At 46.8% G+C, this 19,894-nt stretch overlaps 1 protein-coding gene across 6 annotated transcripts in view; it reads left to right on the top strand.

Moving 5' to 3' along the window:
- The window catches only part of VPS13D (vacuolar protein sorting 13 homolog D), a 253,122-nt gene that overhangs the window by 221,591 nt on the left and 11,637 nt on the right, over nucleotides 1-19,894 (top strand). For 5 of the 6 annotated variants that reach the window (XM_046660125.1, XM_046660127.1, XM_046660126.1 and 2 more), the window contains 2 exons: nucleotides 9,959-10,090; nucleotides 19,651-19,891. In XM_046660125.1, the coding sequence (XP_046516081.1) occupies nucleotides 9,959-10,090; nucleotides 19,651-19,891 (373 nt within the window). Of the gene's footprint in view, nucleotides 1-9,958; nucleotides 10,091-19,650; nucleotides 19,892-19,894 lie in introns of those variants that run through there. The other variant, XM_046660128.1, reaches the window with a different exon arrangement.

Raw genomic sequence — 19,894 nt, 5'->3', positions numbered from 1 at the left:
CACACTGGCAGCGCTTAATTATAAGGCAGCTTGACCTTCTTATCACCAAATAAAGAATCATCTTTTGTCACCAGGCTGAACGTCATGGCACCGGGCAGAAACGCGCCCCTTGTAGAGGCACCGAAGGGTGTCACTGAGCTGCCAGCTTGTATTCTGCTTCCTTCCCATCCAAAGAGAAAGGATACCATTGAACCCAATCCCACTCAGACACATGGATGTTCTCCTTGCCTTCTTCCTGCTCTGGCTTTATGCTCTGGCACTGCGGCAAGAACAAGAACAAAGAAAGGTTTCTTCTTTTGCCTAAAAAATCCAAGATGTTCGTGGGCCAGAGCCAGGTTGATACAAGTTCAAAACGAAGGTGCCATCTCTTGTTTGTAGAGGGGCAGATTTGACCAGAGGTGGCAATGGCTTCTGAGGAAGCTCAGCCATAAGTTAAATTTAAGGACAAGAAATAAAAAGGTACCAGCTGCTCAAAAGGAAGATGAGGAGGAGTAGGTGATTGGTTGATTCCTTTATGTTTCTAGGTCAAAGGAACCTAAAACTTGGGACTGAATGAAAGCCATTCAGTAAAAATCCTTTGATGAGTTCTCCTTGGAATTTGAGCTAGTGCAGAGAATGATCACCTTGGTCAGTAGGTTCTGAGCTGCGTAAGTGCTGTGTCAAGACTGGATTGGACTATCCCTAGGGAGCTAGACCCCTGAGCAGTTTCCAGGGTTCCGGGCCCCACTGCTCTTTTCCTTCCTGGAAAAGTGCAGACAGTGCACATTCCCCCCGGGAGAGTATGACCTAGGTCAGTAACTTTCTAGTGTCCCTCCACGGTGGAATGATCAGCATTCCTATGCTCCAGGGGTTCCTGGGTTGTTACCAACTCTCAGCCTTTCTCGGGCTCCGTCTCGGAGGAGGAGTCCACGACACACCACCCCTTCTCTGCTCCCTGGGCTTCGGAAGCAGCAGCTTTGGCTCTACTGCCAGCAGTTCCAACCCAGGCTTGTGGCCGTTGGTCTGTTCATTTGTCATGTATGTATTGAGCACCCACTGTGTGCCAGGCACTGTTCCAGGTGCTGGGGAACAACAGTGCATAGAGGAGACAGAAAGCTCTGGCTCCACGTAGCTTCCATTTGGCGCTTCCCAGGCCATGGCTTTGTTCAGAGCACGAGCCCCCTCCCTGGAAGAGGGTGTCTCACTGACTGGCTCCGTGACTTTCCCAGGGTCTCAGTTTCTCCCTCTTCCACCTACTGTCTAACCTCAGGGCCTGAAATAGATCCTGTTTATCGCTGGGAGTGTGGCAGCTGTGCATAAACTTTCATTCTCGTGGCACTTGTTAATTTTCAGTGTCCTTGTCCGATTTTTAAGCATCTTCTTCTGTTCCATCTCACCCTCCTCCATTCTCTCTGTTTGATAGTAAAAAGATGTATAAAACTTCCCGCCTGAACGAACAAGTGGTCTTGAAAAACCAAATGAATCACAAAGTGGTCCCCCAGGTGGGCTGCAGCACCCCCGTACCTGCTCAGCTTTGCTCATGAGGGAGGCCCTTCACACAGCTGTGGAGGCCCTGGGATGAGCAGGGAGTGCCTACTGTGTGCCACATACTGTGCTGTTTACTTTTCATCTATTATCTCAACATTATCAGCCAAGTAGGTATTATAGTCCCATTTATTGAGAAGCAAACTGAGGCTGCAAGTTATCTAGTAACGTCTTCAAATCATTGAGCTGATAAGTGACTGGACTGGGACTTCTGTCTATGTTTGTCTTTTTCCCAAGCCTTATAGTCGTCTCTATACCACTGTGTTCCTAAATTTCATCTCTCTCTTAAAAGAGATCAATTTTTGGGAGAAGGTAGATCATATAAAGATTAAAAGAAAGAAATTATGTAATCATTTTTCAGAAATCAACCTGAAAATAATTTGTTTTATTTAATCAGCTTGTTATCATTAGCATTTGTATTAATAGCCACAAAATCAAGCTTACCAGGAATTGTGTCTTTCAGCCCATGTGAAGTATCTTGGGATTGGCATTAGGTGAGGTAAGTTAGCAAGGAATCTGACCATGGCTTGAGAGATTCCTGTAAGCACCACACAGTCTGATTCAGATTGTTGTATTTAGAACACAGATGAAGCTTGCATTTGTAAAATGCCTCATTTTTGTAATGATGTTGAAAGTTGTAAACCGCTTTATAAGTTGCCTACTATTTTTCAAAAAAAGCAAAACAACCCCAGAATGTATGCAGAAGTTAGGCATGTTGGGAAATCCAAGGCTATTCGGCGGTAATCTCACTTGACTGGAATTCTTCGTGAAGCCCGTCTGCTTTGCCTTCCCCCAGCGTCGCAAACAGGTAGTCTCACCCTTGAGGCTGCGAGTCTAGTAGGGAAAAACCTCTAGAGTAGTTTTGTTCTTAGAGTTTAAATCCCAATAGGCATATCTGTTGGCATTAGTCCGACCAGCTGTCACAGTTGCAATGTCATGGGGTCCCCAAAACATGTGTTAGGTTGTAGGAAGCCTTGACCCCTATAAACAAGTCAGGTGTGAATCCCACTGATGGGAGGAAGCCCAGCCCAGGAAATGTCGTCCCCACTGCAGGATGTCACATTACTAAAAACTTAACAGCGATAGTAATACAGTTTCTTAACGGTTTCTTGAATCAACATCTTTCCCACATTTTCAATTGCAACAATACAATGTGGGATTTTATGGGTTGTTACACATATGACTTCAGAACTCTAGGGAGAGGTGAGTAGAAAGCTAACAAGAAAGCAAAAGGGAAAGGGGTCTATTTCAGTTTGAAGCAATTTCCCCAACAAGAAAACTAAGTGAGAAATGTTGGACGTTGGACCCTAGCCCATCTTGGACTTCAGCCACTTGAGCTAGGTTAGGGCCCCTCTGTGCGCCCATGGCCCCCTCTACAGATGGCCCCCTCCTCCTCATCATCAGTAGCATTTTGCAGAGTGCCTGTTGTGTACCAGGCACTGTTATAAGCACTATACATGTATTAACTTATTTACTCCTCACAACAACCCCATTATTATCCCCTTTTTATAGATGAGGAAACCAAGGCTCCAAGAGGTTACACAACTTGCCATAGGTCACGGTTTGTACCTGGTGGAATTGGGATTCAAACCCAGGCAGCCTGTCTCCAGAGCTCTTCTCTGCCATTCTGTTACACCGCCTCTACCCTAGTGCTCCTCTGCTTTATAACCGCCTATTTCTGTTTATCTCCTCCATTAGACATCAGTGTGCTCCCTTGAAACTTGATTCATCCCTGTCTTCCTAAATCCTGGCGCTGGCCTATGCATATGGTAGCTCAGAAAAGTCGATTAAATGGGAGTAGGGAAGCAGAGGCAGGCCTAAGCCGTTCTCAAGGTGCTGGGCAGGCCCGTTTTTCTGGCTGCCTTAGTTTGGATCTGCAGTTAGTAATTTCTTTTAGGAACCAACCTCTACTGCCACCGGGTTTCTTTCTGCCCAGCCTGTTTTTTCATGTGTTCAAAATCCAAATTGTCACAGTGGGTATTTGGTACAATCTTCTTGGTTCAAGATCTAATGCAGCCAGAGCTCAGGAGTTATTATTAGACCTAAAGATTGAATACTATCTCTGAGTAGGTTCTAGAAAGTGGATTTCTGTTTGTCATGGAACTCTGGGGAAGAATTTCTCATGTAAACTGAGCCAAACTTTAGAGGTTTTCATCCTCTAGTAGAGTCTTCTCTGATTACAGTTGCACTGAAAGGAGTAAAATCTGTTTGTGGAGAAGAACTGCTTTTCCACTTAGTCTCTGGAAGTGGATGCAGTAGGGAGGGGAGGGCCGAAGGTCAGAGATCAGATGTAGCTCACGGCTTGTCAGGCTTCCCGACCCTCCAAAACCGCACTGCCGTGGCTCTCAGAGCTCGCTTGAGCTGATTCACACACTCCAGTGCAGAGAGCACTGTTTAGATACACTGTTGAGTTCCTGTAGAGGGCTAACAAATGTCTGACTGAACCATCCAGTCAAGAATCCTGGTATCTTGTAGCTGTTATCCATTAAAAGTATTTGAAGAGATAGTGTGGGTTGACCTTCTGTACTCAGCCTACTTGTTTGTGTTCAGTCGAGCACAGTATATATCAGTAAGATATTTAATTAAAACAAAAGTCTTGGACACACACATAAAGTAAATGCAAGCACAATCCATCACTTTGTTGGGGTCAGTACACACAGCCCCTAAGGAAGATGGCAGTCATCAATTGAGTAAACATTCTGTTACGCTAGGAAGTCACATGTTTGACACACACACTTTCTCCTCATTTACTGAGTGTTTTTGAACTTCACTTGGTTGATAGACATTGGCCATGACAGATTTCTCAACCGACTACTAACTTAAACTGTGCAGGAGGACGTGTATGTGTGTACAACATCTGTCTTCAACTAATAGAACTATGACATAGTTACTCATCATCTAAGCGGAGAACAAATAATGGCTGGCCAACTGTTGACCCTCAGGCTGAAAGGAAAGATCAACCAAGTGGAATTGGTTAGCTCTCCCTGTGTCACCTTGTTTAGATTTATTGTTGCTTAAAGAAAATGACATGGATTGTTTTCAATTCCTCTGCTCTTTGGTTTGGGGCCTCCAGTGTATGTCGGATAGCAATGGCCAGATGTAGACTTCCTCCGTATTGATCTCTCACTGGGTGGATATCTGCAGTGTGTCAGCCACTGTATCAGCAGCACCTTCCCGGGGCTGGGGGGGGGGGGGGTCGTCTGTGCTGTGCAGCCGACTCCCTGACGTTTCCATGAAGTTCAAAGCTCAAGTCCGTTTGGTGCTGACATTTTGGATTAGCTGGTTGACTGGAAGGCCTGCTTCTTTCTATACACTGTGAAATTTATAAACCGCAGCAGCTGAGGGCTTAAAATGGCCGACAAACCCCCAGCTGGCAGCAATTAAGTACACCACAGACCTTTGGCTAAACAAAGGTTTGTGGAGGCAGAGTTGCTGCATATGCACTAAACAGACTCATGTTGTAAACTACCTTTTATGTCGAGTGTTAGTACAAGATGCTGTCAACTAATGAGGGGTGAGTGGGTGGAGTTTTGCCACCTCTTGTTTAATGATCTATTATGCCCAGGATGTGGCACCAAGACCGTGCCCAGGAAGCAGCACGTGTTGACACTTAAGGCGATCATGAGAAAGGGAACGGGGCAAACGGGGGTGGGAGGCAGGGAGGGTTGTCCGAGGATGTTCCATCAATGGTGGGCCCGAGTAGCTCGAAAGCTGATCTTTCTGCTTTGGTGGACAGGCTCCATAGCTACTCCACTTTTTTTATTGGACACCATTATTCTTTAGGTTGAAAAGAGAAGGTGGGAATGAGAAGACAGCAAGATGCCATTTTATACCCATCCAAGCAGCAAAAATTTTAAGAACCTAGACCAGGGATGTTAAATGTAAATGCTATTTACATTTAAACTAATTTAAATTAAATTCTAAATGTTCAGTTCCTTAGTCACACTGGCCACATTTCAAGGGCTCAGTAGCCGCATGTGGCCAGCGGCTATGGATTGGATAGTGCTGTCCTAGACAATACCAAGTGTTGGAAAGATATGGATTACGAGGCTTTCTTAAATGCATTGTTGGTGGGAGTGTAAATTGGTTCAGTGACTTTGAAAACAATCTGAATTATCTTGTTAGGTGAACATTCATGCCCTGTGATCCAGCAAATCCCTCCTAGATATGTACCCAGAGAAACTTGCCCATGTTCACCGGGAGACTTGTACGAGAATGTTCATAGTAGCATTGCTCATAATAGCAAAACCTGGAAGTGACCTATGTGCCACCAACAGGAAGATGGATGGATGATGGTATATTCATACAGTGGAATAGTAATAAGCAGGTACAATGAATGAATTATAGCTGCACACGAAAGAATGGCTGAATCTTAGCAATTTGACTTTAAGGAGGAAGAAGTAAGTCCCTAAACATAAAAAAGCAGTGACATCCCTTTTCAAAAGCCCAAAACAACTAAAACCAAAGAGTGTAACAAGACTACCAGAGTGTACTTTTGAAATGTGATAAGACTATGTGAGGAAGATAAGCAAGGGAGTGATAAATTCAAGATTCAGAATAGCAGCCGTCCTAGGTGAAGGAGGAACAGGGGTAGGATGGCAGAGGACCACACAGATGGATTCAAGTTATGGTCAATGTTGGAGTTTCCGTGCTGGGGATGGTGGTTTCACAAATGTTTATTGTACCATTTAAAATAAATAAAGAAAAGGCCAATGATGATAATGGGCCTTCAACTGAGGATTATGAGTCCAGTCCTAACATTCAGTTAAAAAAAAAAAAAGAATAGAGTCCTTTCCCGCGAGGTGCTTGTAGGCTCACAGAAACATGCGTGAAAGTGAGCAAGGAGCAGTCACTTGACAATGGATACGCGGTATTACTGAATCGCGAAGTGCGAACAAATTTAGGATTGCTGTTACATACAGTCATACTGTTTCCAAGGGGTTGTTTGAATTCATAGTGCCATCATCAATACGTGAAGAAAACAGTTCCATCACACAGTGGCCTACACTGAAAAATATTACTTTAAACTTTTTGTTGGCTTACAAGGTTTGAAAATACTATCTTGTTGGTTTTGTTTAGAATTCTTTGATTATGTTTGGGACTAAGTTTGTTCACACAGTGACTTTAAGCACCGCCCCCTCCCCCCCAAGCCAACCTTCCAACTTGAACATCAGAAGTAAAATTCTAGTTGAATTTCAGAGAAGACAGTATAGTTTTTCAGGTACTGACAATAAGAAGGTAATAGGGGAATGTGGGAAGAATTCCTTTAACCCAACATTCTGCTTCTAATTAGAGTATCTCTGAATCACTCCTTCTGGAAGTGGTCCCTATATTTATAAGACTCTAAGAGAAGACTACATTTCCTTCTATGGTAAATTTGAACCTTCTCTCTTTTCTTCTATGTCCATGTGAGAAATAAGCCTTGAATGCCCCCGTGAGCCCCTCCATCAGCATCTGAGCACTGTATCCAGCTTCTCTGACATTTGATTGATCACAAAGTGAGGACCTTGAAAATGGGAAGATAGTTTGCAGCCTGTAGGGAAGACAAATAAGAAAAGAAACTTAGCAAATAGTGTATACCCACAAGGGAGCTACTCTGCTTTTGTATTCTCTGGTGTTTGGGTGGGTTTGCAGTTTGCAAGTTCGCCTTCATTGTATTGGGAGCGGGGGTGAGGCTGGATCACTGAAATTTGGGGAAGGCCCTGCGGGAGGCCACTGAGTTAGAAATGGCTGTGCGCATCAGAAAGCTGTTTTATGCTGTGATAACATGGGCACATTTAACTTCCATTCTCACCTCTTCCATGGTTGTTACAAGATGTGACTTCCACAGGCTCAGGTCAGAAACGAGTGCCTTTCCCTGGCTTCTTGGGCTTCCTCGGATCCCAGCAGAGGAGTTTGGGACTCTTAGTGAGTCTTCCCTCCTTGGCAGCATGTTTTTCCCACTTTGGGTACCAATGAAAAGATCGTTTCTTCTAAGGAGAGCGCAAGTGTCAACAGAGATGTTAGCTTCGTGACTTTGCCTTCATGCCCCTTCCTTTGCTTTGATCAGTGGACTGCACAGACATACCCTTGACCTTTCTGTCAGGAAGATGGGATTCAAGCTGTTCACATTTGCCTTAACTTTGTTGGCTTTCAAAGCTCAGAATCTCTAGTCTTCAAACTCCCCGCCAAAGTTTGCATATCACCTTCCTTTTTTAGCTTAATAGTCAGAGTGGCCCTTATAAAGGCCGCCCACCCACACATGCATCCATTCATTTACTCAGCTAATATTTATTGCTTCCCTACCATTAACCGGGAGCTGTGCTAGTTCCCAGCATAGTAGTGAATGAAACACAATCCCTCTTCTCATGGAGCATGCATTCCAGATGGGGAGCCAAGCCAGACGCAAATATTTTATCACGGTGACTCTAAAGCAAACGTGTTCTGAGCACATGACTGACTTAATCTAACTTGCCTTTTGAAAGGGTCACTCTCATTGCTGTGAGGAGAATAGACAAGGCAGAAGTAGCATAAGTTACAAGGCTATTGTAATAATCCGTTACAAACCCAGAGATCGTTTGTTAGTTATGATAGAGATGGAGAAATAGTTGGATCAGAGATGTGTATGGAAATTGAGCCTGCAGAGCTCCCCATGGATTGCAGAAGATGTGGTGAGAGGAGTCAGGATGAGACATATTGAAAGGCAGTGAGGAACAGGCCCCGTCACATCCCCCTTGCTAGGGTCTTTGGGCTTCTGCCACGATAGCCCGAATCTCTTCTTAAGGTTCGTGGGTGACAGACTAGTGGGAGTGCCTTGGGGAGAAGACCCTCTTTTAGCCTGCCCTAGGTAGTGTTTGGAAGGACAGTAGATGTTTCACTAGGCAAGGAGACAAGAACAGGGCTCTGCTACCTGGAAAGCTACACCTAGCTCCTTCCCCTTGGTTTTCCGTACTTGCAGTGGTCTGCTGGCACTTCTCCCCTGAGCTTCTCTACCGAGGGGTTAACAGGGCAACCTGTGCTGCCCTCCCTACTTCGGTCAGTAGTTCAGATCTAAATAGCCAACAGTAGGCCTACATCTTGAAGAAGGACTTGAGACTCTGCATAGTGGGAGTATGAGTATATGGTATAAAAAGGTTATTTTTTTTACCCATTCTCTTAGTGTAGATTGAACAAAACTTCTTTATAGTCTCTTTGCATCACCCTTGAAGGGCACAATTAGTAGTACTTAGGGCATCCTTATTACTGAAGTTTTAAAAAATTATTCCTGGATTTCTGGCTTTCCGGCACATATCACGTGTCACCCATGTGTGGGACTTCGGACATGGTGGCCTGATGGGCAGAGTGTTGACCTGGGTCCGGGAGGGCTTGGCAGTTGTCCCAGGTTTGCAGCTAACCTGTTGCATGTCCTGTGGCAAGTTTTTGTCCATATTGCTACCCCAGCTTGCCCACCAGGGCACTTTCTGTCCTTGCAAGTCAGCCTCTACACTGCTGTCAGTGCGTGGTTCTGAAGCGCTGACTCGTGGTGAGCTAGCCCTCTCTTTTAGTGTGTCTAGAGAGAGATGTTTTGCTTCAGTGGAATCCGGGAACAAATAATGAAAAGTACAGCAAGTACAAGGCCGAGGACAGACCAGCACACTCTTATCAGTCATCTGAAATATGCACAGCCTTTCCAAGACAAATATGGACTCCTGTTTCTAGGAAAACAACAAAAAGTACTTATCAGTTAGCCTGTATATGGTTTGTGGAAAAAGACAACTTCAGCCTACCCTGAAAGCCATAGCAAAGCAGATTCCTCTGGGCAGCCAACAGCAGAGGGGCGCGAGTTAGGGCCGCTGCACGTCCCAGACTGTGGCCTGGGGCCAGTCCCCAGGGGAGCCCTGCATCTCCCTCATGGGATTACTGCATCCTTTACCCTATACCCAGGCAGCTGAGCTCATCTTAGAAGAAGTCGAGAAGCTTGGTGTGTGCTCCCTAAATACCCAGGGCCCCTCACCCTTCTCCCTGACCCTTTGCAAGTGCAGAGATGCCTCTTCTGAAGAGATTCCTAGAGAAATAGGGTGTGGCCAAGTGGAAGTCCAGTAATAACAACCATAACAGGAGCCACCATTAGTAGATAGCACAGGCTTGATGGGCATTCTTTTATTTGATCTTCACAGCAGTCCTATGAGGTAGGTGTCGTCACCTCGTTTTACAGAGAAAACTGGAACTGAGGGTTAAGGAAGTTAAGTGACTTGTCCATGATCACGTGGCTAGAAGATGGCAAAGACAGGGTTCTGCTCTAAAATTGGAGTCTTTAACCACTCTCTTACAGTACATTCACAGGTAACGCTGTAGTTTGATTCTGGTCACTAAAGTTAGAGTGTGTCTTGTATTAAGCAGTGCTTTTATCTTAGACAAGAAGGGAAATCATTTTAACGTTAACAGCCTCTTTGCATTCTGTCCGTTGACCATCTAGGACTCAAGCACAGAGGGTTCGGAAACCACGCTGCTGCACGGGGCCCCAGGGGCTGCTTCCCCGCTATTCCGAGAGCCAGGCAGAAGGGCAAGAGCAGCTCTTCAAACTGACAGACAACATTCAGGATGAATTGTAAGTTGGAGCCACGGGAAACCAACCCTCTGGGTTCGTTGACATGTCTCTTCCTTCTTTGAGTCTGAAAAGTTTCTGTCTGATCCGAGTATCATTGTGACAGATCTTGAAACTGGTCAGCTATTCCTCGGCCCAAATGTTTAATAGGCTTAGCTGTAACTGCTTGTAAACAGCCTTTTCCTCAAACCAGTGCTTCTCAAACTGAGTTCCAAGCAGGACCTCATATTTTGTTTCTAGAAAACAGTACTCTCTTTCTACTTAGTTCAAAGAGAGAAGATGATTGACAAAATGTTCTCAATTTTAAGGGTTTTTTCCCTGTAAAACTCTTAAACTTGGATGTTCTATTGTTTGCTGCAGAATGCTAGTGAAACAAAACAGATAAAACAAAGAGCAAACAACTAGTAGCTGGAAACTTTGGAAATGTGGTTTTCTCGAGATTGTTTTGTTACTCTTTGAATGCAGAGCCTTGCATGCCTGGGATCCTGCTGTATTTTCATTTGGTGAAGTTATTGCTAGTTGATATGGTAGAATTCAGCGTATCACTGTTTGAGAACATTCTGCAGAGACCTTTTTAGCATAAAATATTCTGTAACCTAAGTAGGTATTAGAACCACTAGCCCAAAGAAAGCGGTTAGTTATGCCGGATGAGTAGCAAAATGCTAGTTTGATTTCTTTTAACGTTTATTTATCTCCTGTAAGACAAAGCAAGCTAGCGAGGGTTCTGAGGGCCAGGAATGGTTTTTGGCCGGTAGAGGAGTGTCTGCAGTGGAGGTTAATTCTCAGGAGAGCCTGCAGTGTCACAGTCAGAAGCAGTGTTAGGCTGGCCTCATCTCCTGTTTTGGTAGCAGTCTTTGAATGGGCACATCAAAAATCAAATCCAGAATTCACGTGTTGCTGCTGGGTAGAGTGGCATCTTCCTGGATGTGTTTTTTGTAACCCAAACTCCCTGCAGGTTCTCTTGATAATGTAAGTGCCTTACATCATCGAGGTCAGCTCTGGCCACCATAACAAAATATGGGAGACTGGATGGCTTAAACCACAACAATTTGTTTTCTCACAGTTCTGGAGGATGAGAAGTCTAAGATCAAGGAGCTGGCCAGTTTGGTTACCGGTGAAGGCTCCGTTTATGGCTTGGAGAGTGACCCTTCTCCCTATGTCCTCACGTGGCAGAGAGAGAGCACGATCCCTGGTGTCTCTTAAAAGGACTCTCTTCCTATGGGTCAGGGCCCTACCCTGAAGGCCTCATTTAACCTTTATCACTTCCTTTCTCCAGATAGTCACCTTGGGGTGAGTGCTTCAGCATAGGAATTTGGGGAGACGCAGTTCAGTCCAAGCATGTGTTGTGAGTAGGTCTGCTCCTGTGTTAGCCCAGCCTCGGTGCTGGCTGCCACAGCGGTGTCCAGAATCCCCGTGCATGTCCGCTCCGGGGAGGCCTTTGTACTCCTGCCTGCCTCGGGGCGAGGATGTGCTGCCGTAGCTGCCCTTTGTGCCACTCTGCTGAGGGACCTGCTGGCCTTTACCTCAGAGGCCCAGAGAGTCATTACTCAGGTCTAGCGGGACAGAGTGCGGAGTTTGCTGGAACGGCGGCCCTGTGAGGGCCAGACTTTTGTCTGTTCCCTTCATGAAGAATCCTCAGTACCTACACCAGTGCTTGGCACGTAAGAAGCACCCAGTAAATATTTGTTGACTGACTGGTAGCTGGGTGGCTTCAGTTTAGCATTTGTATTAATAGGTATTCATTTTTCTATCTTTTGGGGGGTTTTTGGTCAAAGGTTGAGATTATAAATTTTTTTGTTGTTTTTTGTTTTTTTGAGGAAGATTAGCCCTGAGCTAACTGCTGCTAGTCCTCCTCTTTTTGCTGAGGAAAGCTGGCCCTGAGCTAACATCCGTGCCCATCTTCCTCTACTTTATACGTGGGACACCTACCACAGCATGGCTTGCCAAGCGGTGCCATGTCCGCACCCGGGATCCAAACCAGCAAACCCAGGGCCGCTGAGAAGCGGAACGTGCGCACTTAACCGCTGCGCCACCGGGCCAGTCTGAGATTATAAATCATTGTACATTGTGCTTTTAAATTTCCTCCCCTGCTCGCCCCTGTTGAAGTCAAACCATCTCTGGTCCTTGCGAAATTCATTTTCAGTGGAATGACTTGTGCCAAAAACACGAGGGAGAAATTGTGTAGCACAGCTAACACAGAATTGTTCCCAGTGAGATGTGTGTGTTGAAAACAGGACCACAGAAACTGGAGTCAAAATGAAGCCTGTAAAATGATTTCATGAAACTCTTGAAGTTCATATGAACTGGGAAAAGATACTGGCATGAATGAATTTTGACTCTAAAGATGGAAACCATGTGTCTCTCCCAGTTCGTGGGTTAAGTCTTGCCAGTGAGTGTTGCAGAGGCATGTGACCGTGGCCTTCCTGAGTGTACGAGGAAGAAGTCATGAGGGAGTCCGGCAAATGTTTCTCTGAAGTGTCCTCGGTTGTCGGACTGGGTCTTCACGGTGACGTGAACGTTAGAATGATCACTTTGCAAGAAAGGGGTTTTCAGGAAAAGCACATGAGTGCCAAATTATACCTCTGACTTTTATCCTAGAATTGTAATTAAAAACATGTTTAAAGACCTAATTATTTGCATATTTTCCTTCAGAGTTAACCCCTTAAAAGGGTCTTTAATACCTTGCTCTACCGTTCTAACTAAACGTTTCCACATTGTTTTCCAGTCAGACTCACTGTTTCACTTCTGGAAAATATTGTGTAATTACTTCCTGATGTAGCGAAAACCCCACAAAGTCCCCAGTGCTGTGGTGACTTCAACTTTGTTCTCCCAGATCAAATTTCACTTAATTTTTTCTTTATTTAATTAATTAGTATTAAAAAGATAGTTACACACACAGGATTTAAGGTCTGGCCGTCTGAAAAGGCTTCAGTTTCAGATGAATCAAATGTTGCTCTGGTATGTTGCAGAATTACCATTGCTTCCCATTTTTCTCAATTTTGATTTTGAAATAGGATCCTGGGTTAAACTGATGTTAAAGTAAAATTTGCCCTATCTGATTAAATTAATTTTTCTTTATAGCTAATGTCTGATCTGTAACCAGAACCCTCATTTTCATTAAAAAAGGTACCTATTTTATTTCTAATACTTCATCACAGACAGTCTGCATTCTAGCATTGTAAGCACTAGAGTGGCTCTTACCTTTTCAAAAGGATGCCCATGAGCAGCCCACACGACCTGAGAAGCTGCGCGAGCATACTGTTTTCTGGAGTTTATTCGACAATTGGGTTGTATTTTTTAAAGGTAGGTTTAGGAAATGACATCTATGAGGTTTTTTTGCTACAGTATAAAAGTATAAAGAAAGAAAACAAAAATAGCCTATACACCCACCAGCCAGATAAGTTTTTTCTCTTTTTAGTGAGAGAAACTCATGCATGTGGTTAGTAAATACAGAGAGTAGAGAAAGACATAAACTCAAGAGTAAAAGTCTCCTTTCTTGCCCCCTTTGTAAACATACTGTTTATACTATTTCATATTTTGTCTGTCCTTGAGAAGCGGCAGATAGGGATCAGAATTTTTTTTTTGAGCACATGTTATCGTATTGATTCTAATAGCATATAATTATAAATATAAACCTTACAGTAACATATACAGTCTCAAAACAAAGACACAAGACCAGTCCTTTTGAGGAATGAGATAGAATTCATTAGCTTCCATTTTCTAAACTAGAAAGTAATCTATCAATAACTATTGACACTTAGGAAATTGGATGTTCTTTGATATGGCACTGAATTAAAACTTTCATTTGGTGGATTATCCAGCTACTCTGATAAAAGTTAATGGCTTGCTAAATCTTTAGTAAGTTGAATCAAGACTTCTGAGAGAATTCTTTAACTTCACTGCTGGGTAAAATGTACCCAACATCCAAAGTTGCATGTGTGCTGGCAAATTCCATTGGACCTTACAAGGAATGTAAATTCCTTGTCATTTTCTGAGACTACCTAACACCTACATTCATTGAATCCCACTATGAGTCAGGACCAGTAAGAAATTTGCCCTTTCCTTGACAAGTTCACAGTTTAGCAGGGCAAGCAGACAGTATTACCAACTATCTGTAACATATGATTTCCTTTAAAATAGAAGTGTGAGCCATGTGATATGGGACCACAAGGGGAAGTGATTAATTTATGCCTGGAAAGCAGGGGAAGGCTGTGGACAATTGACCCGGTCCTGCAGGATGAGGAGAAATGTGCAAAGGAGAGAAGAGAGAAAGGCACGCACGCAGAGAAGAGTAATGGGCAAAGGCGTGGAGGCAGAAGGGTTACGGCGTTTCTGGAGAATTGGGATTAGCCAAGTGTGGTGGCAGCACATGTGTGGGAGGGAAGGAACAGAGTTTGGAAAGCCGGGAAGGTGGGTTACAAGGTCAGATTCTGAGAGCGCAACGTAGCAGCCACGCCAAGTCTGCCTCTGCTCTAGGCAGTGGCCAGATTTTGAAGAAGAGCATCCCACTCAAAATTACATCTTAAAAATGTATCCTTGACGGCAACAGAGAAATGGATGAGAGTTGGAGAGACTGGAGGCAGGAAACCAGTTAGGAGGCCCCGGGAGTAATGCAGGTGAAAGGTAGAGAGGCCTGAAGACAGACGGTGGCAGAGAAGAGGAAAAGAGGGGGACAGAGCTGAGAGGTGTTTGGGAGGTGGCATCAGTGAGTCTGCAGACTGATTAAATTTAGACTCCGAGTGAGGAGGAGGTTGAGAAGCTCCAGGCTTCTTGCCTGTTTGGTCGGTTGGAGATGCCCGCACTGTAATAGACGGTCCTGGAGGAGGAAGAGCAGCTCCACCGAGGACTTGCTGAGTTCCAGGGACTTGTGGGACGTGTGCACAGAGATATTCTGCAGGGGCCCAGCACTCAGAGTGACACCAGGCCAAGACACAGATTTGGGGGGTCACAGACGGACTTGGAGGGGTGACACATGGTGGGGGGAGGAGCCAATTGTAGGAGCACTCCTGGAGTAAGACAACTCAGACCATATCTGATTTTGAAATGACTTGAAAGCAAGTAGAATGTAGAACTATAAATACAGTTAATAAGGCAAAAAAATAAAAGAGTAGGAGAAAAAGAAAGAAATCAAATTGAAGAGGGCAGATGAAACAGTTACTGGTGGGTTTCTCTCCCTGAGGAGCAGTCGCTCCTGAACTGTTTTCCATGTGGGTTCTTCAAGGGGCACTTGTTTCTCCAACCTGCTGACTCCAGGATTTGTAGACGTGCGAGAGGGCCCTCCCACAGGATTGGGATGACTTGGCGTCTGCTCTTGACAGAAGAAATAGCAGCAGCCACCATGGGTTGAGCCTCTGTCTGTGCTGGGCATGTAGATGAGCTCTAATCATCACGGGGCCCTGCAGACTAGATATGATGATCCTTGTTCTACCCGTGACGGCAGGGAAGCTCTGAGCAAAGCCGTCTGGCTAGCGACAGGCAGAGCCGACTGGGCCGGCTGGTTATGATGGCATGCAGGCTGTGTGACTTGCAGAAGACTTTGTTACCTGCCAGAGTGAGAGGGCTGAAGCTATTGTTAATAATGCCGTTGGTGTTGCTGAGAACACCCCAGGGTGCTGGTGGTTTGTGGGCCTTGTTAGTGACAGTGGACTAGCCAGATGCACCCACTGTTGGCGCTTGTCATCTTGGAGAGTGTCCGCCACATGCCCCAGACTTCCTTTCTCTCAGAAGAAACTTGCTGACATTGATCCCTAGGGCAGGGTGTCCTCTTTCTCTCCTTAAAGGAGAGTTAAGAGCAAAACGTTTAACTGAAGTCTAAAACTTCCGTTTGTTAGAGAATCAATTATAGTATCCACAGCAACCTAAAATGTGTCAGCAGAGCACAGGGTGACTTCCCTAGTTCTCTGTATTTGAAGGACAAAGCTTATCCGGAGCTTTGTTTTCTGGCCACATGTTTTCATCCTCCCTCCGTCCCTCTGAGTTAATAAAGGTCAAAGAATAGAAGGATGAACTCAGGGTCGACCTGAGGCCTGTTGGCTTTCTTCCTCTGTGTGACCCCACGGGGCCTCCCCATAGCCACTCATTCAGGGGCCAAGAGCAGCCCTGCGTGAAGTGTGGCTGTGGGGGATGAAGAGGGAAGCCCAGTGTCTGGACTGATCATGTGCAGCCGTAGCCACTGCTGCTCTATTGGTGAAACCCTGAGCTTCTCGGGTCAAGCAAATGGAAGCCTGTGGAGAGCAAGCCTTCTGCAGGCGCTGGCCAGGGAGGGGGCAGGGTATGGCTGCAGAGGAGACAGGAGCAGGGGAAGGAGTGGGTTGGCAAGGAGGAGCGCTGAGAGTACTCTGCTGTGGCCAGCTTCTCTCATCACCATGAGTTTTGGCCCTTTTCTCATGGTGACGAGTTTGGGATCAGTCTCCATTATAGGAGGGGACCCGTAGTCTGGAGCTCAGTTTTAGTTATTCTTTGATGTGCTTTCTAGATTTTGTAAAAATGTGTGTGTGTGTGTGCAATCATAATGAAACCCAAAGCCTGGGTCACTGGTTGTGGGAGGGCTGGGGGAGCGTCAGGAGAATGGAGACAGAGCTGTCTGCACAGTCACTCTCCAGGTTCCTGCTCACACCACGGTAGGGGACCCTCGTGCTCCTGCTGTGGCTTCACTATCGCCCTTGCTCCTCCTCTTGGTTGTACCCTTGGCTCTGATCTGCTTTTGGTTTGAAAAGACTTTAGAACATTTTATGTAAACGTCCAAAACATGTTATTATCTGTAGTAGCTTCAGGGTGTGAATGGGGCCCCTGGACTCAGAGAACAGAGGTCTGTGCACACTGACAAAGCTCGCCTCTCCTCTCACATTGCTGTGTGGCCGTGAGATCTTTTGGCTTTGCTGCTGGCTTTGAGAAGGAAGCTGGCAGGTAGTATGATCTCTAGCAGATGGAGAGACTGAGCCACAAAGAAGGCAGCCGGCCTGGCCGGGTTTCCCTGCCTGCTGGGCCTGAGTTTCCTCCCCTGCGGGAAGCGCCGCACAGGAGAGCATCCCAGCTCAGAGCCACCCTTCCTCCCCAGGTTGCTCAGCCCAGATTGAGGACTTGCGCCATCTGTGGCATCTTGGGAAGGAGTCTATTTTAAAGCCTATAAAAGTGTTCCAGGATAGAAAGTGCGCTAATAATGTCAGCCACTCTGGCCCGGGTGTCAGAGCAGCTGCCCGGATGGAAAGGCCGTGGCCCTCTTAGAGGCTATACGTAAATGTCAGCTACAGCCTGTGCCAAATGGGGTGAGAGTGGGGGCTCGGGTGATGGGGTACAAGCACCCTGTCCTGTGCTGGACTAGAGGAAAGAGAAGAAGCTCAGCGGGTGTCTAGGGCACATTCCTGCTCTCCCCTGGTTGCGGTGGCCGACTTTGGGGGTCTCACCTTTGCTCAGAAGCCGTAGGCCATTTTTGAGTTTTTAAGCTGGTCTCCCAGCAAGTTCTAGCTGGCCCTGGGTGCTTCCTTTCTATGTCAGGAAGCTGTTTTCGTCTCTCTCTGTCTGTCTCTCTGTCTCTCGCTGTCTCCTCTTTTCCTCCCCTGGACCAGCTATTTTAGATTCCATACAATTTGATTAAGCCCCCTTGGTACTGTCCAGCCTGGGATGTGGGAAATTCTGTGCTAAGTGGCCTGAGCACCGAAAGCTGCTAGGTATTTCTAATTTTGGCATTAAGCCTTTACAAGTCTACATTCTTGGCATTGCCAACCAGTTAGACTAGAACAATAAACCCCAATTTTTGTCATGCGAGGCTGTAGTTAAAATGGCAACCGAGACTAGGCAGACACTTCCTGAGTGCTTAGGGGGTGGCCGACTAGGGATGGGTACTCAGGGAGACATGGTGGGGGTAGGATCTGGACCCCACTCTCACAGCTACTTAGAGATACCAATCCAGGGAACGTAAAGAGAACGAGTAAGTTTTTGGCAGTGCTTTTGAAGGTGGGAAGTGAGTGTTCAGCATTGGGGGTGTGGAGCGTTTCGGGGAAGTTTCGTGGCAGAGTTGGAGCTTGTCACTCCTCGGGGTGGGCAGGATTGAGAGAGGCTGCGAGACAAGATGTGTTCTGAGTGGGGGACTCCCTCAGCCCAGAGGTGAGCAAGTGCTGGCACGTGCTCGGGTCTGGAAGGAAACCAGCCTGTCCACCAGCAGGCAGGCCTCCTGCCATCGGAGTGTTTGGTGATTACTGACCCCAGAACAAAGCTGTCCTGGGATCCCGGCCCCCAGCAGCTCCAGGTGGAGCCTGGGCTCCGAGCGACTAGTTTGGAATGTCCTCCCAGGACATCAAGTCCCAGGGGACCGCAGCTTGACAGCCAGCCTGTCGTCAGCTCTTAGTATTCCTGCCGTCATCTGTGCTCTCTCGCTGTCCCTCAGTGTTGCCGCCCCATTGTGGAAGGCTGTCACAAGACGCGGTGGAGGCAGCCAGGCCTGGGAGAGCTGTGGCAGCGGCTTCCAGGGGTCACTGCCCCTCATTCAGTGGCTGAGCTGAGAGCTCGGACGTGCATAAATTTCCACTTTAAATCTGTGAGCTCCAGGAGGAAGAGGAAAGAGTTTTTTTCTGAGTGGCCTTCAAGCCCATGGAAGTAATGACGCTCAGTTATGAAAATCAAGATCGTAGCTGTCCCTGAGGAGGCCCTTTGTGACTATTAGAGCTCCTGAAAGTGCAGTGGTGGGCTGTGGGTTCCCTGTCACTGGCCCTGCTGAGCAGAGACTGGCGGCCTCTTGTCAGAACTGGGACAGAAAGGGAGTGGGCGTGGTGAGCAAGTGCTGGAGCCCTGGCCACCTGCTCACTGTCCCGCGCGCTAACCTGCGTCCTTCGGCGCCCTCCCCTCCGTCTTCATCCGCCCGCCCGTGTCTTCCAGAGTTTACCCACGGCCTTAGCGGTGGACTTCTCAGCTGCCACTTCAGTCAGCTTTTAAGAGCATTATGTTTTCTTTGACAACCAAAGCATTGTTATGATTTTCTCTAAGCCTTAAACTACCTGAAAACTCTCACTGAAGAAAAACACTCCACGCAGTACAGTACAGGCTCTAAACTGTTTCTCTCGCTGATGCTGTGGGTCGCCGTCATGAGCTCACGTGTGTTGAGCACCCATGTCAGGGGCCTTGTGCTTTACAGCCCGCGCGGCCAGCGTCCTTCTGTTCCTAATTTACGGAGGAGGAAACAGGCTCAGGGATCGAGCGAGCTGCCGAGGTGTGCTAAGTGAGGGCGCCTGGACTCAAGGCCCTGCCTTTGGAGGCTGGCCCACCCCCTTCTGCTGGCTCAGTGGCCCGGAGCGGCCGGCCACCGGGTGTTGAGGCGAAACCCCGTGTGCCGTTCTTTTCGTTCCGTTTGGTTTAGTTCTTTAAAGAGCGGCACCTGAGCCAACGTCTGTTGCCAATCTTCCTTTTTTTTTTCTTCTCCCCAAAGCCCCCCAGTGCATAGTTGTGAGTGCCTCTGGTTGTGGCATGTGGGACGCGCCTCAGCATGGCCTGATGAGTAGTGCCATGTCTGCGCCCAGGATCCGAACCAGCGAAATCCACGTGCCTTTCTCATTTCCCCTCTTCCTTCGCAGCTTCATTGCTGTGGAGAACATCGATAGCTACTGTGTGCTCATCTCCTCCAAAGCGGTTTACTTCCTGAAAAGTGGAGACTACGTGGATCGTGAGGCCATTTTCCTGGAGGTCAAGTACGATGATCTCTATCACTGCCTCGTCTCCAAAGACCACGGGAAGGTGTATGTGCAGGTGACCAAGAAGGCAGTGAACACAAGCAGTGGAGTGTCCATCCCCGGCCCCTCCCACCAGAAGCCCATGGTG

The sequence above is a fragment of the Equus quagga genome, chromosome 5 (genome assembly GCF_021613505.1).
Source record: "Equus quagga isolate Etosha38 chromosome 5, UCLA_HA_Equagga_1.0, whole genome shotgun sequence".
NCBI lineage: Eukaryota > Metazoa > Chordata > Mammalia > Perissodactyla > Equidae > Equus > Equus quagga.
Note: the sequence above shows the minus strand (reverse complement) of the source record. Positions and strands in the feature narration are given on the sequence as shown.